The sequence below is a fragment of the Carcharhinus amblyrhynchos genome, unplaced genomic scaffold (assembly GCF_965287045.1).
Source record: "Carcharhinus amblyrhynchos unplaced genomic scaffold, sCarAmb.v2.hapA scaffold_73, whole genome shotgun sequence".
Taxonomy (NCBI): Eukaryota; Metazoa; Chordata; class Chondrichthyes; order Carcharhiniformes; family Carcharhinidae; genus Carcharhinus; species Carcharhinus amblyrhynchos.
The window spans coordinates 662,399-686,715 of record NW_027649813.1 but is presented as its reverse complement, the minus strand read 5'-3'; the positions used below and the strand labels follow the sequence as shown (position 1 = coordinate 686,715).

Genomic DNA, 24,317 nt, shown 5'->3' with positions numbered 1-24,317 from the left:
CCCCGGAATCCCGCCTCCCTCACTCAGTGACAGACACAAACAACATGTTGAGTTTCTGCTTCTTGGATTTAATGATGAACTGTGGAATCTTTGAGAAAAACTGTTTCTATTCCAGTGGTTCTCAGATTGTTTTGTTTGAAGAATCATTTTACAAATGTAATCATGGAGACCCCAGTGTAAATTATAATTCTATATAATAACCACAATATGAACAGGTTCCATCAGTTTACAGCTGGCAGGAGGCAGGGAGACGGTGTGAAATTATGGGATGGATCTGTTAGAGACCTTTAATCCCGCAGATTGTCAGCGGCGCCGAGTTTTTCCCGTTGTTATTCCATCCCGGATTGAAGAAGGGAAAGATTCTCTCAGTGAAAGTGTGGGTGAAAGTGTGGAGATGGGACATGTTGTCCGCATTGTAAAATGACACCTGTCCACCCTCATAGTCCAGGAAAACCCCGATCTTCCGGGGATTCACACTCGGGGTGAGGCGGGTCAGTGAGGGGGAGGTGAGGGCTAAATAAACACTTCCGGGTCTCAGCCTCACAGTCCAGAATCCGGACTCAGGTCTCAGGGGGATTTCCCCTTTCCTCTTCACAGACTCTCGGGCCACCCCCAGAATCCACTCTGTCTGCTCCCCCACCTCCACCTCCCAGTAATGTCTCCCTGATGTGAATCCCTCTGATCCCAGGACAAAGGGCCAGGGATCAAACCTCTCCGGGGTGTCAGGGAGCGGCTGCCGTTTGTCTCCGCGTCTCACACTGGTCCGGTCCTCAGACAGGATGAGCCGGGGATTCGCTGTGTTCGGATCCAGAGTCAGAGAGGCTGGAGCTGGGGGAAAGTTAAAATAACACAGTCAGTGATTTAGAGAGAGGGGGTGGGGAGGGGAGAGAGTGTGAGGAGTGAGGAAGAGAGGAGAGAGGTTTGTGAGGGGGAGGGGAAAAACAGCGGGAATATGATGGGTGCATGGAACAGAGGGAGGGGAGAGGAGTGGGAAGAGAGCAGAAAGGAGATGTGAGGATGAAGGGAGAGAGTGAGAGAAAGGGAGGAGGAAGAGAAGGAGATGGAGCACTGAAATGGGCAGAGGGAAAACAGAGCAGCAAACAGAGGGAACAGGAGCGTGAAGAGAGAGAATGAGAGCAACATGAGGGAGACGGCAAGTCAGAGCCTGAAGGTTTGAGATACAGTGTATAGACAGCAACTGGGTGGCAGATATTGTGGCAGGCTGTAAGAGAACAAAATGAAGATGTTGAGTGTATGGGCAGAATTTAACGACCTCATTGTGGCTGTTTTGTGCTGGAAAAATGTCATAAAATCTGGCATGATATGACTAGCTGGAATGGTGCCCATTTTTGCACCCATTCCCATTTTACCACCAAAAAAATTGGCACAATCGGGAGCCTGTCCAAAATGAGTGAAGCATCAATTTGCATCATTTGTATTCATCACAATGTAGTTAACAAAATTCATTCTAAATCATCTCAGCTCATTTGCTGCAGTTAGAATCAGTGAGGAAAACACCTCAAGTGCAACAGTCGCATTCAGAGAGCAGAGAGGGTGAGCGATGAGGTAAGTCTGAGATTTCAAATGGCTCTGTGTTGCTGAGGTGGGGGTGGGAGTGGGGAGGTTGTTTCATGCTGTGCAGGTTGCATTTTGGAGTGCAGTGAGAGGCTGATGCTGTTCACAGGGTTCGACTTTGGATTCTCAACGCTGACCCAAGTCTGAGCACTGATCTTGGGTCTTATTGCTGAATCTGGGTCCTAGTGCTGGCAGCAGCAAGGGCTTTTGCTGGCAGGGAATGGGCTGGAAACTGTCTGAAGTGGCAGTGCTGCAGCCTCAGAATTTAAGAAGTGCTGTTTGAGGCCTGGACTGCATGGATTTTAGGTTTGTGTTTGTGAGTGGAGGGGAAATGAGGACAGCTGTGTTGCTGGTGGTCCTGGTGGGGGGGGTGGCGATGTAGGGAGTATGTTTTGCTAGGGAGCTGTAGGGGGGTAATGTGGTGAGTGTGCATTGCAGGGGTACTGGGTAGGTATAAGGAGTGTGTGTTGCTGCGGGTCTGTGGGTTGGGGAATGTGGGGAGTGCATGTTGCCGAGTTCTGTGATGGAAGGTGAGCAGTGTGGGCTGCTGGGGGACTGTTGGGGGTATGGGGATTGTGCGTTGTTGGGGGACCATGTAAGGGGGAGTGTGAGTTGCTGGGGAGCTGTGGTGGGGAATGGGGGTAGTATGTGTTGCTGGGCTGGGGGCAAGCAGAGTTCTTTTAACCTCTCCATCTGTCTCTCCTCTTCCTGAAACACCCCCTCCACACCCACCTGCTCTTCAAATGGCTCTTCCAATGTAACCTATTGATCTTACTGTACTTTGAGGAGGAGGGGCAGGAGGAGAATGCATGTGAAAATGAAAAAGAGCATGGGAAGGGGCCGACTGGGAGAGTGGATGGAGTATGGGGATAGAGAGTGGGAGGGAAAGGTAATTGCTTGACAGAGAGATTGATTGTGTGAAGTAGCGAGAGAGATAGTGGATTGGTGAGGCCGCAGCTGGAGTACTGTGTGCAGTTCTGGGCGCCGCACCTGTGCAAAGATATTTTGGCCTTGGAGGGAGTGCAGAGGAGGTTTACTAGGCTGATACCAGAGTTGAGGGGGTTGAGCTATGAGGAGAGGCTGAATAAACTAGGCTTGTACTCGTTAGAGTTTAGAAGAATGAGGGGAGATCTCATTGAGACGTATAAGATGATGAATGGGATGGATAGGATAGAGGTGGAGAGACTCTTCCCGCTCAAAAAAGACAGTAGGACTAGGGGGCACAACCTCAAGATAAAGGGGAGGCGGTTTAGAACGGAGTTGAGGAGGAACTTCTTCACTCAAAGGGTGGTGAATCTCTGGAATTCTCTGCCCGTTGAAGTGGTGGAGGCTGCCTCGCTAAATATTTTTAAGAAGCGGGTTGATGGGTTTTTGATAGGAGAGGGGATTAAGGGTTATGGGGAGAGGGCGGGAAAGTGAAACTGAGCCACGATAGATCAGCCATGATCTTATTGAATGGCGGGGCAGGCTCGAAGGGCTAGATGGCCTACTCCTGCTCCTATTTCTTATGTTCTTATGTTCTTAAATACTGAGGTAAGAAGGAGAGATTGATGGGGGACAATACATGATCCTCGCTGGAGTGTGGCCACACAGGCAAGTGATCCCAGATAATTCTATCCCAGGCTTGCTTATTCTGTTTAAATTAGTATTACAATAAATTTAAATAATGCATTCAACCTTGCATCCGTTCCAGGTGCAAGATTTATCGAGCCTGATACCCGGTGCCGGTAAGATCGCGTGAGGTGAGAAATCAGGTGTGAACCTGACTTCTCAGCTCTCTGGCAATCTTAACAGCTCACTCCGCCCATCAGCTGGTGGGGCACAATGGTAATGTCATCCCCAAAGAGTCGACAAACAGACAGGTTTGCTGTGTGACAAACATTTGGCAGATGAAATATCATGTAAGAAAATGTGAAGTTATGCACATTGATAGGAAGAATAAAGAAGCTGAATATTATTTAAATGGACAAGGACTGCAGAAAGCTGCAGCTCAGAGGGATTTCTGGGTCCTCGGCATTGATTACAAAAAGCTAGTGTGCAAGTTCAGCAGGTATTAGGAAAGACAAGTGGAATGTTCGTCTTTACTTAAAAGGGAATGGAGTATAAAAATAGGGTGATCTATACAAGGCACTAGTTAGACAACAGCTGGAATACTGTGAGCAATTCTGGTCCCCTTATCTAAGGAAAGATATACTGGCATTGGAGGCAGTCCAGAGAAGGTTCACTAGATTGATTCCAGGTATGGAGACATTTTCTCATGAGGAGAGGGTAAGTGAGTTGGACCTGTACTCATTGGAGTTTAGAAGATTGAGAGGGGACTTTATTCAGACCTATATATTTCTCTGCAGGCTTGACAGGACAGACACTAAGGCATTGTTTCCTCTTGTGGCAGAGTCGAGGATAAGAAGGCATAATCTCAGAGTAAGGGGTCACCCATTTAAGACATAGGTGAGGAGAAAACACCTATGTCTGATCAGTTATGGTAACATTAAATGGCAGAGCAGACTTGATAGGCCAAATGGCCTCCATCTGTTCCCGTATCTTATGGTCTCATGATCTTAGAAGGGGATAGAAATAGTACTCATTACTCCAGATATGGTCTCACTGAGGTCCTGTGCCCCTGCAGGAACAATTGCATATTTTTGTCCCTGGGTATCCTTGCAATAGATACTAACCTCCTATTTATATTCCTAATTACTTACTAGACCTGCAGACTAACTTTTTATGATTTATGCACCAGGACATCCAGCTCTCTCTGTACCCTAGAGTTCTGCATTTTCTCTTGGTACAATACCAGACCAGACCAAACCCTAAATTTGTTACAATCTTGGATGAAACCTTAATATTTGGTAATGTCCAGGATAGGAACAATCATGTTTTAGTTCTTGGATCTAATTTGAAATCCCAGGTATTTACTAAGAGTATAAATTGTTAGGAGCAGGAGTCGGCAATCTAGCCTCTCGAACCTGCTCCGCCATTAAATACAATCCTGGTTAATCTTGTCTCAGCCTCAACTCCACGTTCCTGCTCCTTCAATCCAACCCTTCAATGCCAAACTAATTAAAAATCTGTCCAGATCATGTCTGTGGGATGGTTTTGGGGGTCAGTGATGAGGTCTGCGATGTCTGTGAGGGAATTGGTGAGAAAACTGGTTTAAACCACGACTGTCTGTTCAGTGCAACTTCAGACCCGAATCTCCCACACTCAGTGCATTGCAGGGATCAGAATCATGAATATCATTAAATACAGTGGGGCGCGGCATATTCACACCAAACAGCCTGAAATCTGTAGGATGAGCGGGAATCTGTGCATGTGCACATCTCTGGGAGATCACTGAAAAGATCTCCCAGCATTCAGATCACTGCCCTCCAACCCCCTCAGACATTGCTGGCCCCCACAGCCCCCCTACAAACACTGCTGCTCTCCACAACACCCTCCCACCCCCACAGATATTGCTGGCCTCATCGGTGGCCCCCAAACCACTTCTCCCCACCCAGAGATATCGCTGGCCCCACAACCTCCATACAGACATCACTGACCTTATCGTTGGCAACCCCACCCGCTACTGACTTTGCTGCACCCCCCCCAACCCCAGACAGACAACGCTGCCCTCCCCATACAAACATCCCTCCCCCCCAATACAGACATTGCTGCCCCTTCCTTACAGACATCGATTCCCCCCCCCGCTACCCCCGCCGTACAGTCATCACTGCACACCCTGCCCCCTCCCCTCCCCTCGCACAGACATTGCTGCCTGTTCACCCCATGCCCCACGGATCTGGATAATGTGGATACCCCACCCCTTGAACATGCTGACCTCACTGCTGCCCTGCAGTGAACTTGCGTTGTGCTACCATACACAACCCCAGCTTGCGAGCATTCCCTCTCTTGAATGGGAGTCCTCAGTGTTGCACCTGCCCTGAACACAGCAGCTCATTAATTTGGAGCTGAGTATCGCACCTCCCCCAGGACACAGCGGCTTATTGAATGGCAGTCAATCAGCACCCCGAGGGACGCATAACATTCAATTGAAAGCAGCCTTCAAAATTTCTCACAAGGATTTTTTGCCAACTGTCCCTTGACTGGCCAAAGTCCCTGCAACCGCCACCCACCAAGAGCTGTATATAAACTGCAGGAATGGACACACAACTAATCACACCACAAAGATACATTTGAGGAAATCAACCCCAGATTCACTGAAGCCGACCAAGAGCGCCTGCTTGATGCCATGGAGGAGAGAATTCAGTCGCTCTTCCCCAGCCAGGCACCTCGTCCAAGGGGTGCAGTCACCATGGCATTGTGGGAGGAGGTGGCAGAAGTGGTGAATGCCTGGAGCCCGACACTGTGCTCTGGCCGGCAGGGGCAGAAAAAACTGTACAACCTTCTTTGAGCAGCAAGGGTGAGTGAGTATCCCACTTGGAACTCTGCACTTCCTTGGCACAGATCTCAAACCCTGTGCGAGCATTCAACAAGGCCCCCTTCCCCCAGGAACAGAATCTAACCCCTTCCCCTCACCCCTCAACGAGCACCCTTCAGTGGTGAACCTTTTCCCCTCAACTGCCAGCACAAAACTCCCGAGACACAGGCACACATTACGCACCATGCATTTGAATATATTAATGCTTGCGAGACACCTTAAGCTCCTACAGCAGAAAAGCATAACCGCTACGTGAGGGCACAGAGCGGTGATCATGTGCCTGACCTGCAGCAGCTGACCAGCGTTGAAGAGTGTACCGTGGAGTTGGCAGGGGGAGATAGTTCATCCAGAATACTGACGGACAGCCAGGTCAGCATCCAGTTTGCAAGTGAGCATAAGCATAGCCCACAATGTAAGTCCTCTTTGAAATAAGTGTGATGCTGTTTAGAATGTTTGACCTCCCTTCCCCTAATGTGTGTTTTTTTTTTGCAGTTTTGGACCCGGGGAACCTGGCCCTTTGGCTATTGGTGATCCCACCACCACCCCCGCTTCCGCTGTTCTGGAGCAAACTGCCCACGATCCCCCTGGAGAATACCTTGGAGGGAGACTTTGAAGAATCTTCTGAGGACAGCACCACTGAAACGGCACCGGCATCTACCACACAACCCACGAATACAGAGACTATCACCACAGTGGGTAGCTTTAGTGTTGAGACTTCTGGGTCACTATCTGGTGAGCACATCACAGACACTGATGCACATCCTAGGGCTCGGGCACATAGAGGTCAGCCAGAGGTGAGGATTCAGCTGTCCTCAAGCCAGATGCCGAGCCTCGGGGCCAAGGCTGGTGGTGATGCATCAGGAAACACGGAGGGTTGTGGAAGGGCTGTCAGCAACCATGCTGCGACTGCAAGGCTGTTTAGGGGAGTCCAACAGAGCACTGCTGCCGGAGGTGGTGCTGACACAGTGTTTGAACCAGGCCAACATTGCAAGGGTTGCGACCACAGTGGAAAGTCTGACCCAGGGGTCTGTCCTCATGGGTGACGGGGTCCAGGACATCCTGGAGACACAGCAGGATATGAGCGAGGGTGTTGATGCCATCCAGGAGGCACAGCCTTTCTTAGCCATGGCTGTTGGGAAACTGTTGGCCATGGCTGGGACTCTCACTGGCATTCTGGAGACACAGTTGGCCGTGCCTGTGAGCCTCGATAACTTAGCCCAGCGTCAGAGGGCTACTGCTGAGGGGCTCCAGAGCCTGGCTTGCTCACAGAATGCTGCAGTGGAAGGGCTCCAGAGCTTGGCCCAGTCTGAGGGCCAGAACTGAGGGATCACAGATCATGTGGAGATGCATCTGAGCCTCCAGGACTGGCACGGCCAGGTGATACCTGAGTTCCTGGAGCTCAGTCCAGCTACCCAGGCGTCCCATGGAGTGTCCCTGGGGCCTCTGGGCCCCACAAGTGAGGAGGAAGGGCTGGGCCCATGCCGGGGCCTTCCGCCCAAGTGATCCCAGACGTCCCGACACCTTCTGATTCCCCCCTCTTCCGCACACCGGGGCATCTCAGGGCCGGCTAGAAGAACAGGGTGGCACCGAAATAGTGCCAGCGGCTAGTCAGCTGGGGCCCTCCAGGACCCAGCCACCCAGAGGACACCCGCCAAGGGCATCACAGGCAATGGGGTGTGCATCATTGCTGGACACCTCCACCTCTGGTGTGCATCCTGGGGTCACACATAGAAGCAGCAGTAGACCACAGGATGTTAGAAAGTTCTAGTTCACTAAGAGAACATGGGTAAAGGTTATCAGTAGTCAGGGTTTATTGATCACAAACGTTAAGAGCACAATAACCTTTTATTTGCACTTCACAGCTGTGACTAATGTGTCTCTAATTCCACACCTCCCCACCCCACCCCACCCCAAAGTGCAGAGTTGTCCCCATTCCCTTGCATAGAGGTGCTTGGAGACTCAGCCACATGTTAGAGAGTGCCTGTCCTACCTTCTCCAACACCCACCAGACTCTTAGTGCAAGTGAGCCCCTCCACCACCCCCATCCCCCAATTGCCCAACAAACATGTCTCCCCAACCCTTACAGCTACTTGGGCCAGGGTGGCAGCGTGCATTCAGAGTAGAGGTTAGGGATCAGGCTTGAGTGGCCCCAGGGGCAGGATCCCAGTGTGCACAACAGCGAGTGGTCATCATCCTCCAGCTTTCAACCAAGACAAACAAACCACTGCCAGTCCAGGCACATTAACAGGTTTGGATCTTTCTGGGGGGATATGGTGGTGGGTTAACAGAGGCTGTGGAAGGGTGATTTGGCGGTTTGAGGGCCCAGGTCTGTTTGGAGGGGGAATAGCGGCTGCAATTGCTCCTGGAGTGTGGTGGTTGCAGCCCCCTCACTGCACAGCACCAGCTCGGTGAAGCGGGCTGTAATCAAGACGTCCCTCGCTGCCCTTCCCGGCCGGGCACCTGCTATCACCTCCATCCTCTTTCCTCCGTCTCCTCATATGGTGGGACGACCACTTTGCCCCCTTGCCCCTCATCCTCCTCCTCTTCCTCCTCCTGCTCCAGCTGGTCTCCCTGCTGCTGGGTGATGTTGTGCAGCACACAGCAGATAATTATAATGTGTGAGGCACACACAGGGTCAAACTGGAGACCCCCCCCAGAGTGGTCCAAACAGCAGGATGATGCACTGCTCTACATGGGCGCTGCATGGGTCTCGTTGTAGCAGGTCTCCACCTCGGTCTCAGGCCTCCGCACAGGTGTCATCAGTCGTGACCTCAGTGGGTAACCTTTGTCGCTCAGTAGCCATCCTGGTAGCCTGGGCCGGTCTTCAAAGAGGCCGGGGATGTCCGACTGCCTGAGCACAAAACTGTCATTGACACTCCCTGGATGACATGCATCGACCTGCATGGTCTCCATTCGATGGTCACATATGATCTGCACATTTAGGGAGTGGAACCCTTTCAATGAACTAAAAAAATTACAGCACAGGAACAGGCCCTTTGGCCCTCCAAGCCTGCACCAACCATGCTGTCCGACTGAACTAAAACCCCCGACCCTTCTGGGGACAAAATCCCCCTATTCCCATCCTATTCATGTATTTATCAAGACGCCCTTTAAAAGTCACGACGATATCTGCTTCCAGTACCTTCCCCCAGCAACAAGTTCCAGGCACCCACTACTTTGCGTAAAAAAACAATCTGCTTCGTACGTTTTGTTTAAACTTTAAACTTTGCGCCTTGCACCTTAAACCTGTGCCCATGGTAATTGATTCTTCCATCCTGGGAAAAAGTTTTGTCCATGCCTGTCATAATCTTGTAGACTTTTATCAGTCGCCCCTCAACCTCTGTCATTCCAGTGAGAACAAACCAAGTTTCTCCAACCTCTCCTCATAGCTAATGCCCTCATACCAGGCAACATCATGGTTAATCTTTTCTGTGCTCTCTCCAAAGCCTCCACATCCTTTTGGTAGTGTGGCGATCAGAACACTATATTCGAAGTGCAGCCGAAGCTTCTATAAAGCTGCAACATGACTTGCCAATTTTTAAACTCGTCTCCCGGCCGATGAAGGCAAGCATGCCTTTTGCCTTCTTGACTACCTTCTCCATCTGCATTGCCACTTTCAGTGACCTGTGTACCTGTACACCCAGATCCCTTTGCCTATCAATACTCTGAAGGGATCTGCCATTTAGTGTATATTTGCTATCTGTATTAGACTTTCCGAAATGCATTACCTCTCATTTCTCCAGATTAAACTCCACCTGCCATCTCCATCCAAGTCTCCAACTGATCGATATCCTGCCGTATCCTCTGATGGTCCTCATCGATATCTGCAAATCCACTAACCTTTGTGTCGGCTGTAAACTTACTCATCAAACCAGTTACATTTTCATCCAAATCATTTATATATATTACAAACAGCAAAGGGCTGGGACAGACTGCAAATCATTAGCAGATGTGTGCCCAGTAACAGCAGATTCCGTGCAGTCCATGTCTGAACCTCGGCACACCAGCCTGGAGCAGTAACTGCTTCATCTGGTTAGGCCTCAGTCAGCACATGGTGCACTCCTCTCCCAACACTCAGTGTATCCCCCGACCATAGCCCACAGCAAGACAATGCCACTGCACAGTGCTCTGGAGGGAAAGGCTGAGCAGGATTCCTTCAGGGACCCTCACCCTGAGAAAATAGAAGCACCCCTGCCCGCAACCCAGATATCACAGACCAACATCTGAAGGCAGCAGGAAGAAGCCCACCAAGCATCTCCAGGGCCTGCCTACAACGTCCCTCACACTCTGTACGCTGTGCTTACCTCCTGACGCCAGTTCAAGGCTGCCACACCAGGTCTTTTATATATCTACTCTGATTTGTGTCAAAGTGACATCGCACCAAAGAGGTGGGAGATGCTAACCTGGGTGGAGATTGTCACGTTGATCCCGATAATGGCATTCCAAAGTATGGTAAGTGATGGAAATCAGTGGTTGGACAGTTTTCAGTGCTCTCCCGGCGGCCCATTTTTTCCCGGTTAGGGGATGCGTGCGGGTCGTAAACACTCTGGGGTACCTGTGAAAAGTTCGACTCATGCATCTCCCAACCCAACCCACCAAAAAACGAGCACATTGCAAAGGGAGAATCGCCCCCATAATTTCTCCTCGTCTGTGTTTTATATCTGCCACCCCATATCTTAAAACTGTCAGCTTTTGGTTTAAATCGCCCCACAAGACGAAACATCTGTTCTGAGTCTGCTTTGTGAATGCCCCTTAGCATCTTGTATACCTCAATTGTATCTCCTCACATTTTTCTCAGCTCCAGAGAGAACCGGCCTACACTGGCTAACCTCTCTTCATAAGACAAACCCTTCATCTCCAGAATCAAGCGAGTGAACCTTCTCTGAACCAGCTCCAATGCAATTCCATCCCTCCTCAAGAAAGGGCACGAAAACTGTACACAAGTGCAGTCTCACAAATGCTTTACACAAGAGCAATAACACTTCACTACTGTTATGTTCTATACCTTTAACAATAAATATGAAGATTCCATTTGCTTTCCTTATTACCTGCTATACCTTCATCCTAGTTTTTTTGCCATTTGTGCATGAGGACACCCAGGTCGCTAATCATTTGCCTTTGTATTTTTCCTATCAAAATGGATAACTTCACACTTATTCACTTTAATCTCATCTGCCAAATTTTGTCCTATTCACTTAAACTCTCCTTACCCATTTATAAATTTCTTCTTTTGTTATCACAACTTACTTTCCCATCTATTTTAGTGTCATCTGAAAATTTGGCTGTGGTATCCACTATTCCCTGAATGCGGGAGGTTAATATACATTATAAAGAGTTGGGGTCCGAGGGCTGAACCCTTTGGCACCCCAATAGTTACAACGAGCCAACTCAAAAATCACCCATTTATCCTGACTTTCTGCTAACTGCTTGTTTGCCAATGTTCTATCAAAAATAATAAATTATCCCTCATCCCATGATGAACGAACCATTTGTGTGGCACCTTATCAAATACTTTCTGGAACTCCAGTTATACTACATCGACAGGATCATCATGATCCATTTTGCTTGTTACATTTTTGAAGAACTCAAGCAAATTTGTCAAAGGTTTCCCCTTCAGTTGTCTAAAACCTTAGTTAGACCTCACTGGGAGTATGGACATTATATCTTAAGAAGGATGATTTGACCATGGAGGAAGTTCCAAGCAGGTTTACAAGAATGGAACCTAGGCTTCAAGGGTTTAGTTACAAGGATAGTTTCGAAAAATTTGACCTTTATTCTCTCAAATTCAGGAGGTTGAGGGGTGATTTAATAGAAGTCTACAAAATATTAACAGGGAAGGTCAGGGTGGATAAGGATAAGCTATTTCCACTCGTTGAAGGCCTAGAACCAGGGGCCATAATCTAAAAATTAGAATCAAGTTGTTCAGGAGAGATGTTAGAAAACAATTCTACATGGAGAGGGAGGTGGATGTTTGGAACCCTTTCCCTCAAATAGTGGTGGATGCTGGATCAATTATTAATTTTAATCCCTACAGTGCAGAAGGAGGCCATTTGGCCCATTAAGTCTGCATCAACAACTATCCCTGTAACCCTACTTATTTTGCCTGTTAATCTCCATGATACTAAGGGGCAACTTAACATGGCCAATTCACCTAACCTGCACATCTTTGGAGTGTAGGGGGAAACCACAGCTCCCAGAGGAAATCCACACAGACACAGGCAGAATGTGCAAATTCCACACAGACAGTGACCTGTGGCCAGAATTGGACCTGGGTCCCTTCTGCTGTGAAGCAGTGATGCTAACTACTGTGCTACTGTGCCACCATACTTTAAGTCTGAGATACTTTTATTCAGCAGGGGTATCAAGGTACACGGGCCTAGTACAGGTATATGAAGGTAGGCCACAGATCAGCCATGATCTTATTGAATGGTGGAGTGAGTTTGAAGGGATGAATGGCCTACTCATATTCCCATGTTCCTATGTCCCTTTTTCTAATGATGAGGATCGTTCCAAGTTGCTCCCTTTCTATGACCTCTGCATTTTCTGTATCTTTTGGGATGGTAGCGTGCTCCGTTGTGAAAACTGAGGCAAAACATTGACTGAGGATCTCAGCCATTTCTGTGTTCTGCCATGATCTTATTGAATGGCGGGGCAGGCTTGAGGGGCTAGATTGCCTACTCCTGCTCCTATTTCTTATGTTCTTATACAATCTTGATCTTCAATTGAATGGCGATGCCTCACCGAGAGGAACAATCTGTAGAATGGACTAATCACAGGTCTTAAAGGGACCACTGGAAAACCCTTTGGAAATGATGCTCTGTTTCCTGCTCTATAAACCGCAAGCGACATCATTATCACAATGCTGTTCCAGTGAGTTTGTGGTTTGGAAACTGGTTTTCTCATTTTCTACATTCAAACACTGACTGTTTCTCAAAATTATTGCACTGCTCCTGCGAGAATGAAGGCAGCTTTTGATGATTTCTCTCTGACCAGGAGATGAGTTATTTTTCTTACTCTTGCTCACTGTTCCTTTCTCTCTCTCACCCCCACTGTTTATCATGACGGATTCTTGTCCCCTGTCCCCTTTTCAGGAATCACAGAACATTTTCCCACAGTGCAAAGCAGTGGGAAACTGGACAGTGATTTTGTTCTGAAGATCAGCCCTCAGAATGGATTGAGCCTCTAATCAAATTCATAGAGTGGAAATGTGAATATTTAATCTGGGACCTTAAAGCCTGTTTAGTTTCTTCACAACTGTATTGGTAATCAGGAAAATGAATATAAGATTTTTACCGGGAATACTGGGTTTCATCATTTCTCTCCAAGCTGTGCACTGAAAAAGGTATTTGAACTTCTTGATAGACAGGGCGGCATCAAATACTGAGAGTCTGCGCTCACCATCACTAATCCTGTAAACGTTAAAAAGAGATGCAAGAAAATATCCAAAGTGAAATGGTAATCTCGTTTTTTTTAATTGAAAAAGATAACTTATAAATTCAAGAGCAGAGAATGGAAACAGTCATGTCCTGAAAAAGGTTCAAAATCTGACAACAGCCCATCACACACTGCAGGAATTGACAAACATTTAGTCTGTCCACTTGCTGTATTATAAATAAAGTTTGTAGAACATCCCAAAGCTGAAAATCCAATTCTGCAATCCCTGGACCCCACAACTCTATAAGAAGTCTCACAACACCAGGTTAAAGCCCAACAGGTTTCTTTGGTAGCACAAGCCACTAGCATTCATAGCACTACCCCTTCATCAGGTGAGTCACAACTCCCCCAGAATCCTGCTCTCTTCTACTTCTGGCACCTTGAAGATCTCTGATTTCAGTCATTCCCTGTTGGGAGTTGGACCTTCAGTTGCCAAGGTCCTGAGCTCTGGAATTCTCTCCCTGATCCTTTCTATCTTTCTAATTCTCTTTCTTCCTTCGAAACGCTCTCTGAAATCCACCTCTTGCCATCCGGATTAATATTTCCTTATTTGGCTCTGTGTCAATTTACTTTATAACACTCCTGGGAAACTCCTTGAGGTACTAATTTACGATAAAGGCACTATATAAATACAAGTCATTACTGTTGTGTTTAAGGACACAGAACCAGTTTGTATTTAGTATAAAATTAGAATCTGTTTCCCCTCTTTAACGTGAGACTTTCTCGGGTTGGTCAGGCTCCATGCAGGGATATGGGTGACCCACTGCTTGGGAACATGGACCGTGTGGCTCTCTTGGGGTCAGTAGGAAGGTCACAGACACTAACAGCCAACATCGGGCAAGTGATCACTTCTGGCCTGTGAACCGGATTGTATCAATTATACCTCCCGCTTGTTTATTACAATATTGTAGCAGTTATATAAAATCATTGTAATAAAGGCAGTTATTTTTAAACTCTGGTCCATGAACTACACACCAAATTTCCATGGCCCAATGACAGATTATTTAATGTTGTGACAACAACGAATAAATAAACAAAAATGATACTTTACTAAGTTTATTTTAACAAATAGTGGATTTCAGTAAAGAACATGTCCTACCTTCTCTCCCGACAAGCTTCCTCCTGAAAGAAATGAATCAGGAACAGTGAGGGTGACAGTAACAGATTTCAGGAGCAGTTAGACAGGCTGGTGAAATGAGCAGACTCAGAGCAGACGAGATTTCACACGGAAATGTAAAGTGATGCATTTTGGAAGGAAGATTGTGGAGAGTCAAATAAACTGGAATTGAACATCAGTCCCGCTCACAGACACAGTGACTCTCACACACCGTACCAGACATACCCACACACTCACAACATGCAACTGGAACTGGATTACAATGGGAGTTCCAGGAGAAAATTATCCTTGGGAAACACAAATAATCACAAAGCAAGTTTGAAGCTGAAGAAAACACATTCTCAGGAAATGACAGGAATTCCCAGAAATCTGCAGATCGTGTGGGATCCATTAGTTCAGAGACAGCAGGAAAACCATTCAGGAAGGGACACAAAGTTCTGTTCAATTCGGTTAGTATTTTTCAGTAAATTCTATATGAATTTCACAGTTAAGAACATAAGAAGTCGGAGCAGGAATAGGCCACCTAACCCTTCGAGCCTGGCCCGCCATTCAATAAGATCATGGCTGATCTGAAGTGGATCAGTTCCACTTTCCGTCTTTCTCCCCATAACCCTTAATTCCCCTGTCTATCAGAAACCTATCTACCCGTGACTTAAATATATTCCGCGAGGTAGCCTCCACCACTTCAACGGGCAGAGAATTCCAGAGATTCACCACCCTTTGAGTGAAGAAGTTCCTCCTCAACTCTGATCTAAACTGCATCCCCCCCTTATCTTGAGGCTGTGCCCTTTAGTCCTGCTGTCCTTTCTAAGTGGGAAGAATCTCTCTACCTCTAACCTATCTATTCCCTTCATTATCTTATACATCTCTATCAGATCCCTCCTCAGCCTTCTAAACTCCAATGAGTACAGACCCAGTCTATTCAGTCTCTCTCTTCGTAGGCTAACCCCCTCATCTTCGGTATCAGCCGAGTGAACCTTCTCTGCACTCCCTCCAAGGCCAATATATCCTTCCGCAAGTGCAGTGACCAAAACTGCACACAGTACTCCAGCTGCGGCCTCACCAGTACCCTGTACAGTTGCAGCAAAACCTCCCTGATTTTATATTCTATCCCCCTCGCTATAAACGCCAACATTCCATTTGCCTTCTTGATCACCTGCTGCACCTGCAGACTGGCTTTTTGTGATTCGTGCACAAGGACCCCCAGGTCCCTCTGCACCATAGCATGCTGCAGCTTTTTACCTTTTAAATAATAATCCCTCCTACTATTGTTTCTACCAAAGTGGATAACCTCACATTCGCTAACATTATACTCCATCTGCCAGGTCCTCGCCCACTCATTTAGCCTATCCAGATCCCTCTGCAGACTTTCCACACCCTCCACACAATTTGCTTTTCCACTCATCTTCGTGTCATCAGCAAATTTCGTCACCCTACACTCAGCCCCCACCTCCAGATTATCTATGTAAATGGTAAACAGTTGAGGCCCCAGCACCGATCCCTGTGGCACTCCACTAGTCACCAACTGCCAACCAGAGTAGCATCCATTGATTCCAACTCTCTGCTTCCTATCACACAGCCAATCCTCAATCCACGCTAACACCTTACCCCCATCTCCGTGCACCCTAACCTTCTGCAGCAAAATTTGTGAGGCACCTTATCAAACGCCTTTTGGAAATCTAAAAACACCACATCCACCGGTTCCCCTCTGTCTACCGCACTAGTCACATCCTCATAGAAATCCAATAAATTCATTAAACACGACTTCTCCTTAATGAATCCGTGTTGCATCTGCTCGATCAAACCATTCTTTTCTAGGTGCCTCGCTATTTCTTCTTTGATGACAGATTCTAACATTTTTCCAACTGCAGACGTTAAACGAACCGGCCTATAATTCCCTGCCTTTTGTCTGCTACCTTTTTTAAACAGCAGCGTAACATTAGCCGTTTTGCAATCTTCTGGCACTTCCCCGGAGTCCAGCGAATTTTGATAAATAATTACTCATGCATCCACTATCACCTCTGCCATTTCTTTCAGAACTCTGGGATGCATTCCATCCGGTCCCGGGGACTTGTCTACCTTCAGTCCTGTTAGTCTATCAAGCACTACCTCTCTAGTGACAGTGATCACATTAAGGCCCTCATCTCCTACCATCCTTCTATCTTTAATATCTGGCAAACTATTCGTGTCCTCCTCCATGAAAACTGAGGCAAAAAAACTTATTTAAAGCTTCAGCCATTTCCTCATTGCCCACCGCTAAATTCCCCCTCTCATCCTCCAAGGGTGCAACATTCACTCTCGCCAATCTCTTCTCCTTCATATATTTGTAAAAACTTTTACTGTCATTTTTTATATTTAGAGCTAGTTTAGCTTCATACTCTATCTTTCCTTTCTTTATCACCTTCTTCGTCATTCTTTGTTGATTTTTAAATCTTTCCCAATCTTCTAATCACCCACTATTTTTAGCCGCTCTGAACGCATCAGCTTTTAATTTAATACTCTCCTTCATTTCCTTAGATAACCACAGCTGGTTAACCCTTCTCCTACAGTCCTTCTTTACCATTGGAATATATTTCTGCTGAGTACCATAAAAGATCTCCTTAAAAATCCTCCACTGTTCCTCATCCGTCCTACCAACCAATCTGCGCCCCCAATCTACATTTGCCAATTCCGCTGTCATCCTATCATACTCCCCTCTGTTCAAACAGAGGACACAGGTTCGGGACCCCACTTTCTCATCCTCCATCTGCATCAGAAATTCAATCACACTATGATCACTCGTCCCAAGAGGATCCCTCACAAGAAGATCCCTAATTCTACCTGCCTTGTTACACAGCACCAGATCTAAGATAGCTCGCTCCCTCGTAGGTTCCGTTACATACTGTTCAAGGAAACTATCCCGACAGCATTCCAAGAACTCTTCCTCAAGCCCACCACGTCCGACTTGGGTTAACCAATCAATATGCAGATTAAAATCCCCCATAATTATCACTGTTCCGTTTCTCTACGCATCAATTATTTGCTTGCTTATTGCCCACCCCACCTCAAAGTTATTATTTGGGGGCCTATAGACCACACCCACCATCGTCTTCCTCCCCTTACTATTCCTTATCTCCATCCACAACGATTCCACATTCTGCTCTTTGGAGCCTATATCTTCTCTTACTACCGCCCTGATATTATCCTTAATTAACAGAGCTACCCCGCCCCCTTTTTCCTCCTGTCTATCCTTCCTAAACACCTGATACCCCTGGACATTCAGCTCCCAGTCCCGGTCACCCTGCAACCATGTTTCCGTAATGGCCACTAGATCATATCCATTTGCGCTGATTTGTGCCATGAGCTCATTCACTTTGTTCCGTATGCTTCATGCATTCAGGTAAAGTGTCTTTATACCAGCTTTTATTTGGACCTTATTTGTAGAAATGCTACTAACCTCTCTCATGCCCCCTACTCTTTTTATTCGTGGAACATCCTCAACATTTACCTGCACAAGTACCCTCTCCTTTACTTTAGATTTTATAATTCCACCCCCCGCCCCCCGCAATTAGTTTAAAGCCCTATCTACAGTCCTAGTTATACGATTCAACAGGACTCTGGTCCCGGCATGATTCAGACGAAGACCATCCCATCTGAACAGAACCCATCTGCCCCAATACTGGTGCCAATGCCCCATAAATTCAAATCCATTCAAAGAACAAAAGAACAAAGAACAAAATCAGCCCGGGAAACAGGCCCTTCGGCCCAACGAGCCCACGCTGCCATCTCAACACCACCTCTCTACCCATGACCCCTATCTAATGTTTTATGGCCATCCAGATTGAGGGAAAACTGATTTAGGGACAATTTATTCCTGCCAATCAGCCTAACAGCACATCTTTGGGGTGTGGGAGGAAACCGGAGCACCCGGAGAAAACCCACGCAAGCACGTGGAGAATGCGCAAACTCCCACAGACACCGGCCCAAATCCATGTGTCTGCACAGCAATCACCGATAGTCACTGAGCTGTCGTCTTGTCCAGTTTAGGCACACACTAACGACATGAAGCACTAGGCCAATCTCGAACAACCAAGAGCAGCCCCAGTACGACCCATCGCGTGTATGCCCCTTGTTGGACACGAAGTGGACCGACTTCTTTTTGTTTCCTTTTTTTTTATCCAGCTCCCTCTTGAACATATGCAATAAACTGGCCCCAATAGCTTTTTGTGGTAGAGAGTTCCACAGGATAACGACTCTATGAATGAAGAAATTCTTCCTTATCTCAGTCCTGAATGGCTGACCTCTTATTCTTCGACTGTTCCCCAACATTGGGAACATTCTTCCCGCATCTAACCTGTCCAGTCCCATCAGGATTTTATTTGTTACTATGAGATCCCCTCTCATTCTTCTAAGTTCCAGTGAGGGCCACTTGGTAGCACTGAGGGTGACAGCTTTAATCACTTTGCTAATGATTGATTAGACTGATGGGGTGATAATTTGCTGAATTGTCCTGCTTTTTATGGCCAGAATATACCTGCATAATTTTCCTGGTTGTCAAGGAGATGCTAGTTTTGTCGCTGTCCTGGAACAGCTTGATTAAAGATGCTGCTAGCTAGGGAGAACAAGTCTTATGTGCAGCTGGGATGTTGTTAGACCCCACAGCATTTTCTGTATCCAATGCCTCCTGCTTTTTATTGATATATGGAGTGAATCAGATTGGCTGAAGACGGGCATCTGTGATATGATCAGGAGGAAGGTGAGATGAATCAACCGCTTAGAACTGCTAGCTAATTATGGTTGCAAATGCTTCAGCCTTGACTTTTGCACTGACATGTTGAGCTCTCCCATCACTGAGTATATTTGAGGAGCCTCCCTCTCTGGTTAGTTTCTTAACTGCTCACCACCAGTTATGACTGAACATGCCAGGACTGTAGAGCTTTGATCTGATCTGTTGGTTGTGGGATTACTTAGTCCAATCTATAGCATGCTGCTTCTACTGTTTGGCATGCATGTTGACTTGTGTTGCATCTTCACCAGGTTAGTTTCTTATTTGTAGGTAGTGCCCTTGGCATTCTCTTCCACCCATTTTGTTGCACTGGGGTTAGTCTCCTGGCTTATGAGTAATGCGAAAGAGAAGGATGTGTCAGGCCATGAGGTTACAGATAGTAGTTGAATCCATTTCTGCTGCTGATGATTGCCCTCAGTGTCTCAAGGATCCTGAGCCATTAGATCTGTTCTAAATCCATTCTATTTAACAGAGTGGTCATGCCACAAAACACAATGTTAGCTGTTCTCAGTGTAAAACTGGGACTTTCTCTCCATAAGAACTACGTGGTGATCATTTCTACCAGTACTGACATAGACAGATGCATCTGTGACTGGTAGATTTGTGAGAGTGAGTTCAAATAGATGTTTTTGCTTTTGTTCCTTATTTCACCACCAGTCACATGGCTAATCTGGTAGATCTATCCTTTATTACTCAGCCAGCAGTGGTACTGTGAGCCAATGTTGGTGCTGGACATTGAAATGCCCTACCTAAGTGGTGTTCAACATGGAAGAGCACTGATCCCTGAGCCACACATTCATCTCCTTAATCCTGTTTACTCTGCACCAATTTGCACGTGGTTCAGGTAGTAATCCAGAGATAACCAGCTTGTCGGTTCTGCTTTTTAATTTGGTTCCCAGAACATCATACTCCCTCTGCAGATCCTTAGTTCCTATTTTGCCTATGTCGTTGGCACCCACATGAACCACGATGACCAGATTCTCACCCTCCCACTCCAGGTTCCTCTGCAGCCCAGATGAGACATCCTGGACCCGAGCAGACAACACACCCTTTGGTATTCTTTATCCTTGTCACAAAAGACAGTGTCTATACCCCTAACCACACTATCCCCAATTACTACTACATTCCTCTTTACTTCTTCTGCTTTGACCTCTGTCTGCACCACTGTACCGTGGGCAGTTTGCTCGTCCACCTTGCAGCCCTCGTTCTTGTCCACACTGGGGACAAGAATCTCAAACCTGTTGTGCAGATTCAGGGGCTGAGGCTTTTGGGTCCCCCCCTCCTTCATCCCCCCAACCCCCCTCCTTCCTCTCACCCTTCCTCCCCACACCTCCCCCCTTCCTCCCCACTCCCCCCTCCTTCCTCTCACCCTTCCTTCCCTCAGCAACCCCCTCCTATTCCTGACCCTCAGAGTTAGTCAGTTTAGGGGGTTTGACTTTCTCTTGTAACACATTATCCAGGTTACACTCCCCCTCCCCGATGAGTCTCAGTGTCTGAAGCTCAACTCTTCAAGCAACCAGCACTTACTGCAGACATGGTCACTGGGAAGTACCTTGGAGTCCACCAGCTCCCACATCATACAGAAACAGCACATCACATGTCCCTCCATCAGTTGTTTAGTGTGAAGTTTCCCTGAACTGAGCCACAATATATTCCCTCACCTTCAGAAATATCAGCTCGTCTTTTTGCTCCATCTGTTTCTGCAACTTTGAGAGTTTCTCCTCAATGGAATTTAAATTCTCCTGAATCTCTCGAAGGTTTCTCTCCATCGGTTCTAGAATCCTCTCCTCTTCTTCCCTGAGATCTCTGAGTAATCGCTGCTCTTTCTCAGTGAGAATCTGGTGCATTTTAGTGAACTCGGATGTGATGTGAGTCTGCAGACTGCTCGACTGTTCCTACTCAATGAAATGTGAGACATAATTAATGTCCTGCGATAAAGGGAACAAAACTAACCGAGATCCCAGAAAATCAGCACAGGGAGACCTTACCCTAACTTCAGAAATCTTCCCTTTCTGTTTCTGTTGTGTTTCTAGAACAGCCAATTTCTTCTCTGTGAGAGAATCTAAGGAAGATTTCAGCTGATCCTGGGATTGGGAGAAAACAAAATCACAGAATGAAAGTGCTGGATGTTGAAAATGTGATAAAATTATCGTCTTATAAAATATTTTCCATTTACCTTGCAGATTTCAACAGCTTCATCAATGGGCAGGAAGTTGTGGGATTTGTGTTCCCGCGAATCTCTACAAATCAAACAGATCAATTTCTTGTCAGTTTCACAAAACAGCTTCAGTTCTTCCTGATGTTTCTCACAGTGAAGTTTACTTTCCTTCTCTTTCGGATTCAGCTTCAATTGTCGACCTTTCTCGGCCAGATTCGCTAAGGCCCGATTTACCCTGAGGTTTTTTTCTGGAAACTCCTCTCTACATTCCGGGCAGGAGTTTATCTCCTTCTTTTCCCAACTCTGGGTGATACAGGAGCGGCAGAAGTTGTGTCCACAATCCAGTATTACCGGGTCGGTGAAGAAATCGAGACAAATGGGACAAATTGTCTCCTCGGTCAAACTCTGGAGCTGTTGTCTGGAAGCCATGTCCATACCCAGCACTTCCTGATTCAAACCGCTTTCAGTTTCGGTGTTCCTGCCGCACATCCTCAGTTCAGCTATTTCCCGATGAAGTTCACTGCAGCACTCAGGGAATTATTATTACAGAGCGGGCCATGTCCTCACCACTTTCACACTGGAGATAAAATCTGGCGCGGTCTAGAGGATAACGGTGGGGAATCATTGAGCCCTGTCGGGGGTGGGGGGTGGGTGGGGGGGTGGTGGTGATGGGGGTTGGGCTCCCTGAAATGTTGACAGTGGAAAGAGGGAGAGCGTGAGGGAGAAAGGAAGGAGAGATGAGCGGGATCGAGATTCCATTACATTTCTCTTCAGTCTGAACTCGCTGCCGATTAAAACCATTCTGGTGAAACCCGGTGTGAGATCCAGATCCAGAAACTGAATTGTGTTCATGACTGCAGCCGCTCACATTAAAACATCAAATACTATAAATGTCAAAGAGAAATTTACACAAAAGCTACAGGGAAGATATTTAGAGGGTTCGATCTGTGAAGTTTGGTACATTTTCTAGAAAGAATAACTTGCGGTTTTATAAATGCTTATGAATCCCTCCCGGGGACCCTGACCCAGAGAAACATTAGCTGATGGCGGAGTAAATACAGAAAATGCTGGAAAATCTCAGCAGGTCTGACAGCATCTGTGGAGAGAGAACAGAGCTAACGTTTCGAGTCTGGATGTCTCTTCGTCAGATTCCAACATCCGCAGTAATTTGCTTTGAACTTTGAAGAGGAATCTCTCCTCCAATATCTGGCGGAGTTTCTTCACACAGAGAATGGGGAGAATGTGGAACTCGCCGTCACATGGAATGGTTGAGGGAGAGAGAGTTGGTACATTGATAGGGAGGCTTGGATTACAAGATGATTTTATACCGCACAGGTTGTATATGGAGTTCGTTTTTTGTCTGAAAAACATGAGCTCACCATTCGACGAGGTGGATTTACACACTGAAATTGTGCAATAATTCAATCTATGCTGCTAGAATTAATTGGCTTTGAAATCCGCAATAAAAATATTTAAATATAAATTGTTGTGCTAACTCGAGGATTTAACAACGGTAATAGTGGAGAGCAAGTGATTGGGGAAATCAGGATCTGAACAGGGTCGCTGTCAGCCTTGGCATCTAGACTCTGACTTGTACAAGTCAACTCCAATCTACTGCACTCCTGGTTTGTCGGTTCAGCTGGTGAAAATCGCAATAGGATTCATTCTGCCGGATGAAATGTTGGACACTGAACTCTCTCCATGGACCTCGTTAGACTTCACAGAGGATCATAGAGTCACTGAACAGCATAAAATCTACTATGATCCCGATATGTTCCATCGAAAGTGTATTCTTAAATAATTATTAATCTTAATTTACTGAGTTCACTGTTAACAACTGTATTCGTTTCTAAAAGGACATCGACACATCTTCCTTTCCAACAGCCGCTTATGCACAGCTCTGGTAATGCAGTGTTAGTTGTTCCTGACAGGAATTAGGAATATTCCCATCCTGCCCTTTCCAGCCTTTCAGCCTCAGCATTGAATTCAGGAACTTTAGATTCTAACCACCGTTACCATTCTGCTGTAACCATTAACACTGCTCTGGAACCACCTTATGCTTCTTCACCAGTCCCATTCCCCATTCTCTTATACTTTGTACCGTTACACCTTTAGACATTTAACCTCTCCTGTTCTGCACCATTTCATAGGACTTTCCCTGTTGTTATTCTCCGCCCTTTTCCCCCACACTGTCCTTGCTGAGAAATTATTTACTCTGTAAAATATTCCAGTTCCGATGAAAGGCGATCGATTTGAAAAGTGATTTCTGTGGCTCTCTCTATTGATGCTGCCTGATATGTTGAGTGCTTCCTGTATTTTATGATGTATTAAGGATTGGGTCTGTTAATGTCTGATATATAACTTTAACTCGCTGCAGGGTAAATACAGTCACACTGCAGGGAGCTGAACAGAACAGGGGCGGGATTCACTCACAGAAATGTGACCTCAGCAATTTGAATGAGAAAGTGCTGAAACTCCCTATGGCTTCCAGACACCAGGCGGAGAGTTTCACTGAGCTTCTCTCCGATATTCAGTGTGAAGTGATGATTGCGAAGTGCTCAGTTCCAATCGCAGCTCCTCAGCGACTGAAACAGTCTGTGTCTGCATGCGGCAAGAACTGGACAACACCCTGAATTGGGATGATCAATGGTGAGTAACATTCATGTAACTTAAATATGACGCAATGAACATCTTCAACAAGAGAGAATCTAAGCAACGCCTCTTGTTATTCAGCAGCATCGCCAGCACTGAGTCCCTCACCATTAACAACCTGTGGTGTCATTGACCAGAAACAGAGTTGGGCGGATCATATATAAATTGCTGGACAGGTTTGGAGGCTGGGAATACTTCA

At 46.7% G+C, this 24,317-nt stretch overlaps 1 protein-coding gene across 1 annotated transcript; it reads right to left on the bottom strand.

Moving 5' to 3' along the window:
- Positions 1-277: 277 nt before the first annotated feature.
- LOC145337776 (zinc-binding protein A33-like) lies at positions 278-21,955 on the bottom strand. The gene is made up of 6 exons (XM_080182623.1): positions 21,485-21,955; positions 21,297-21,392; positions 20,970-21,203; positions 14,526-14,548; positions 13,286-13,401; positions 278-828 (listed from the first exon to the last, which is right to left on the bottom strand). Exons 1-6 carry the CDS (start codon positions 21,953-21,955, stop codon positions 278-280), a joined length of 1,491 nt encoding a protein of 496 aa, XP_080038749.1.
- Positions 21,956-24,317: the final 2,362 nt, after the last annotated feature.

Coding starts and splice junctions, on each gene's coding strand:
- LOC145337776 (XM_080182623.1), bottom strand. CDS start 21,955: ATGTGCGGCAGGAACACCGAAACTGAAAGCGGTTTGAATCAGGAAGTG. Junction 13,402..14,525: donor GAAGCTTGTCGGGAGAGAAG/GTAGGACATGTT, acceptor TAACGTTTACAG/GATTAGTGATGGTGAGCGCA. Junction 829..13,285: donor GATGAAACCCAGTATTCCCG/GTAAAAATCTTA, acceptor ACTTTCCCCCAG/CTCCAGCCTCTCTGACTCTG.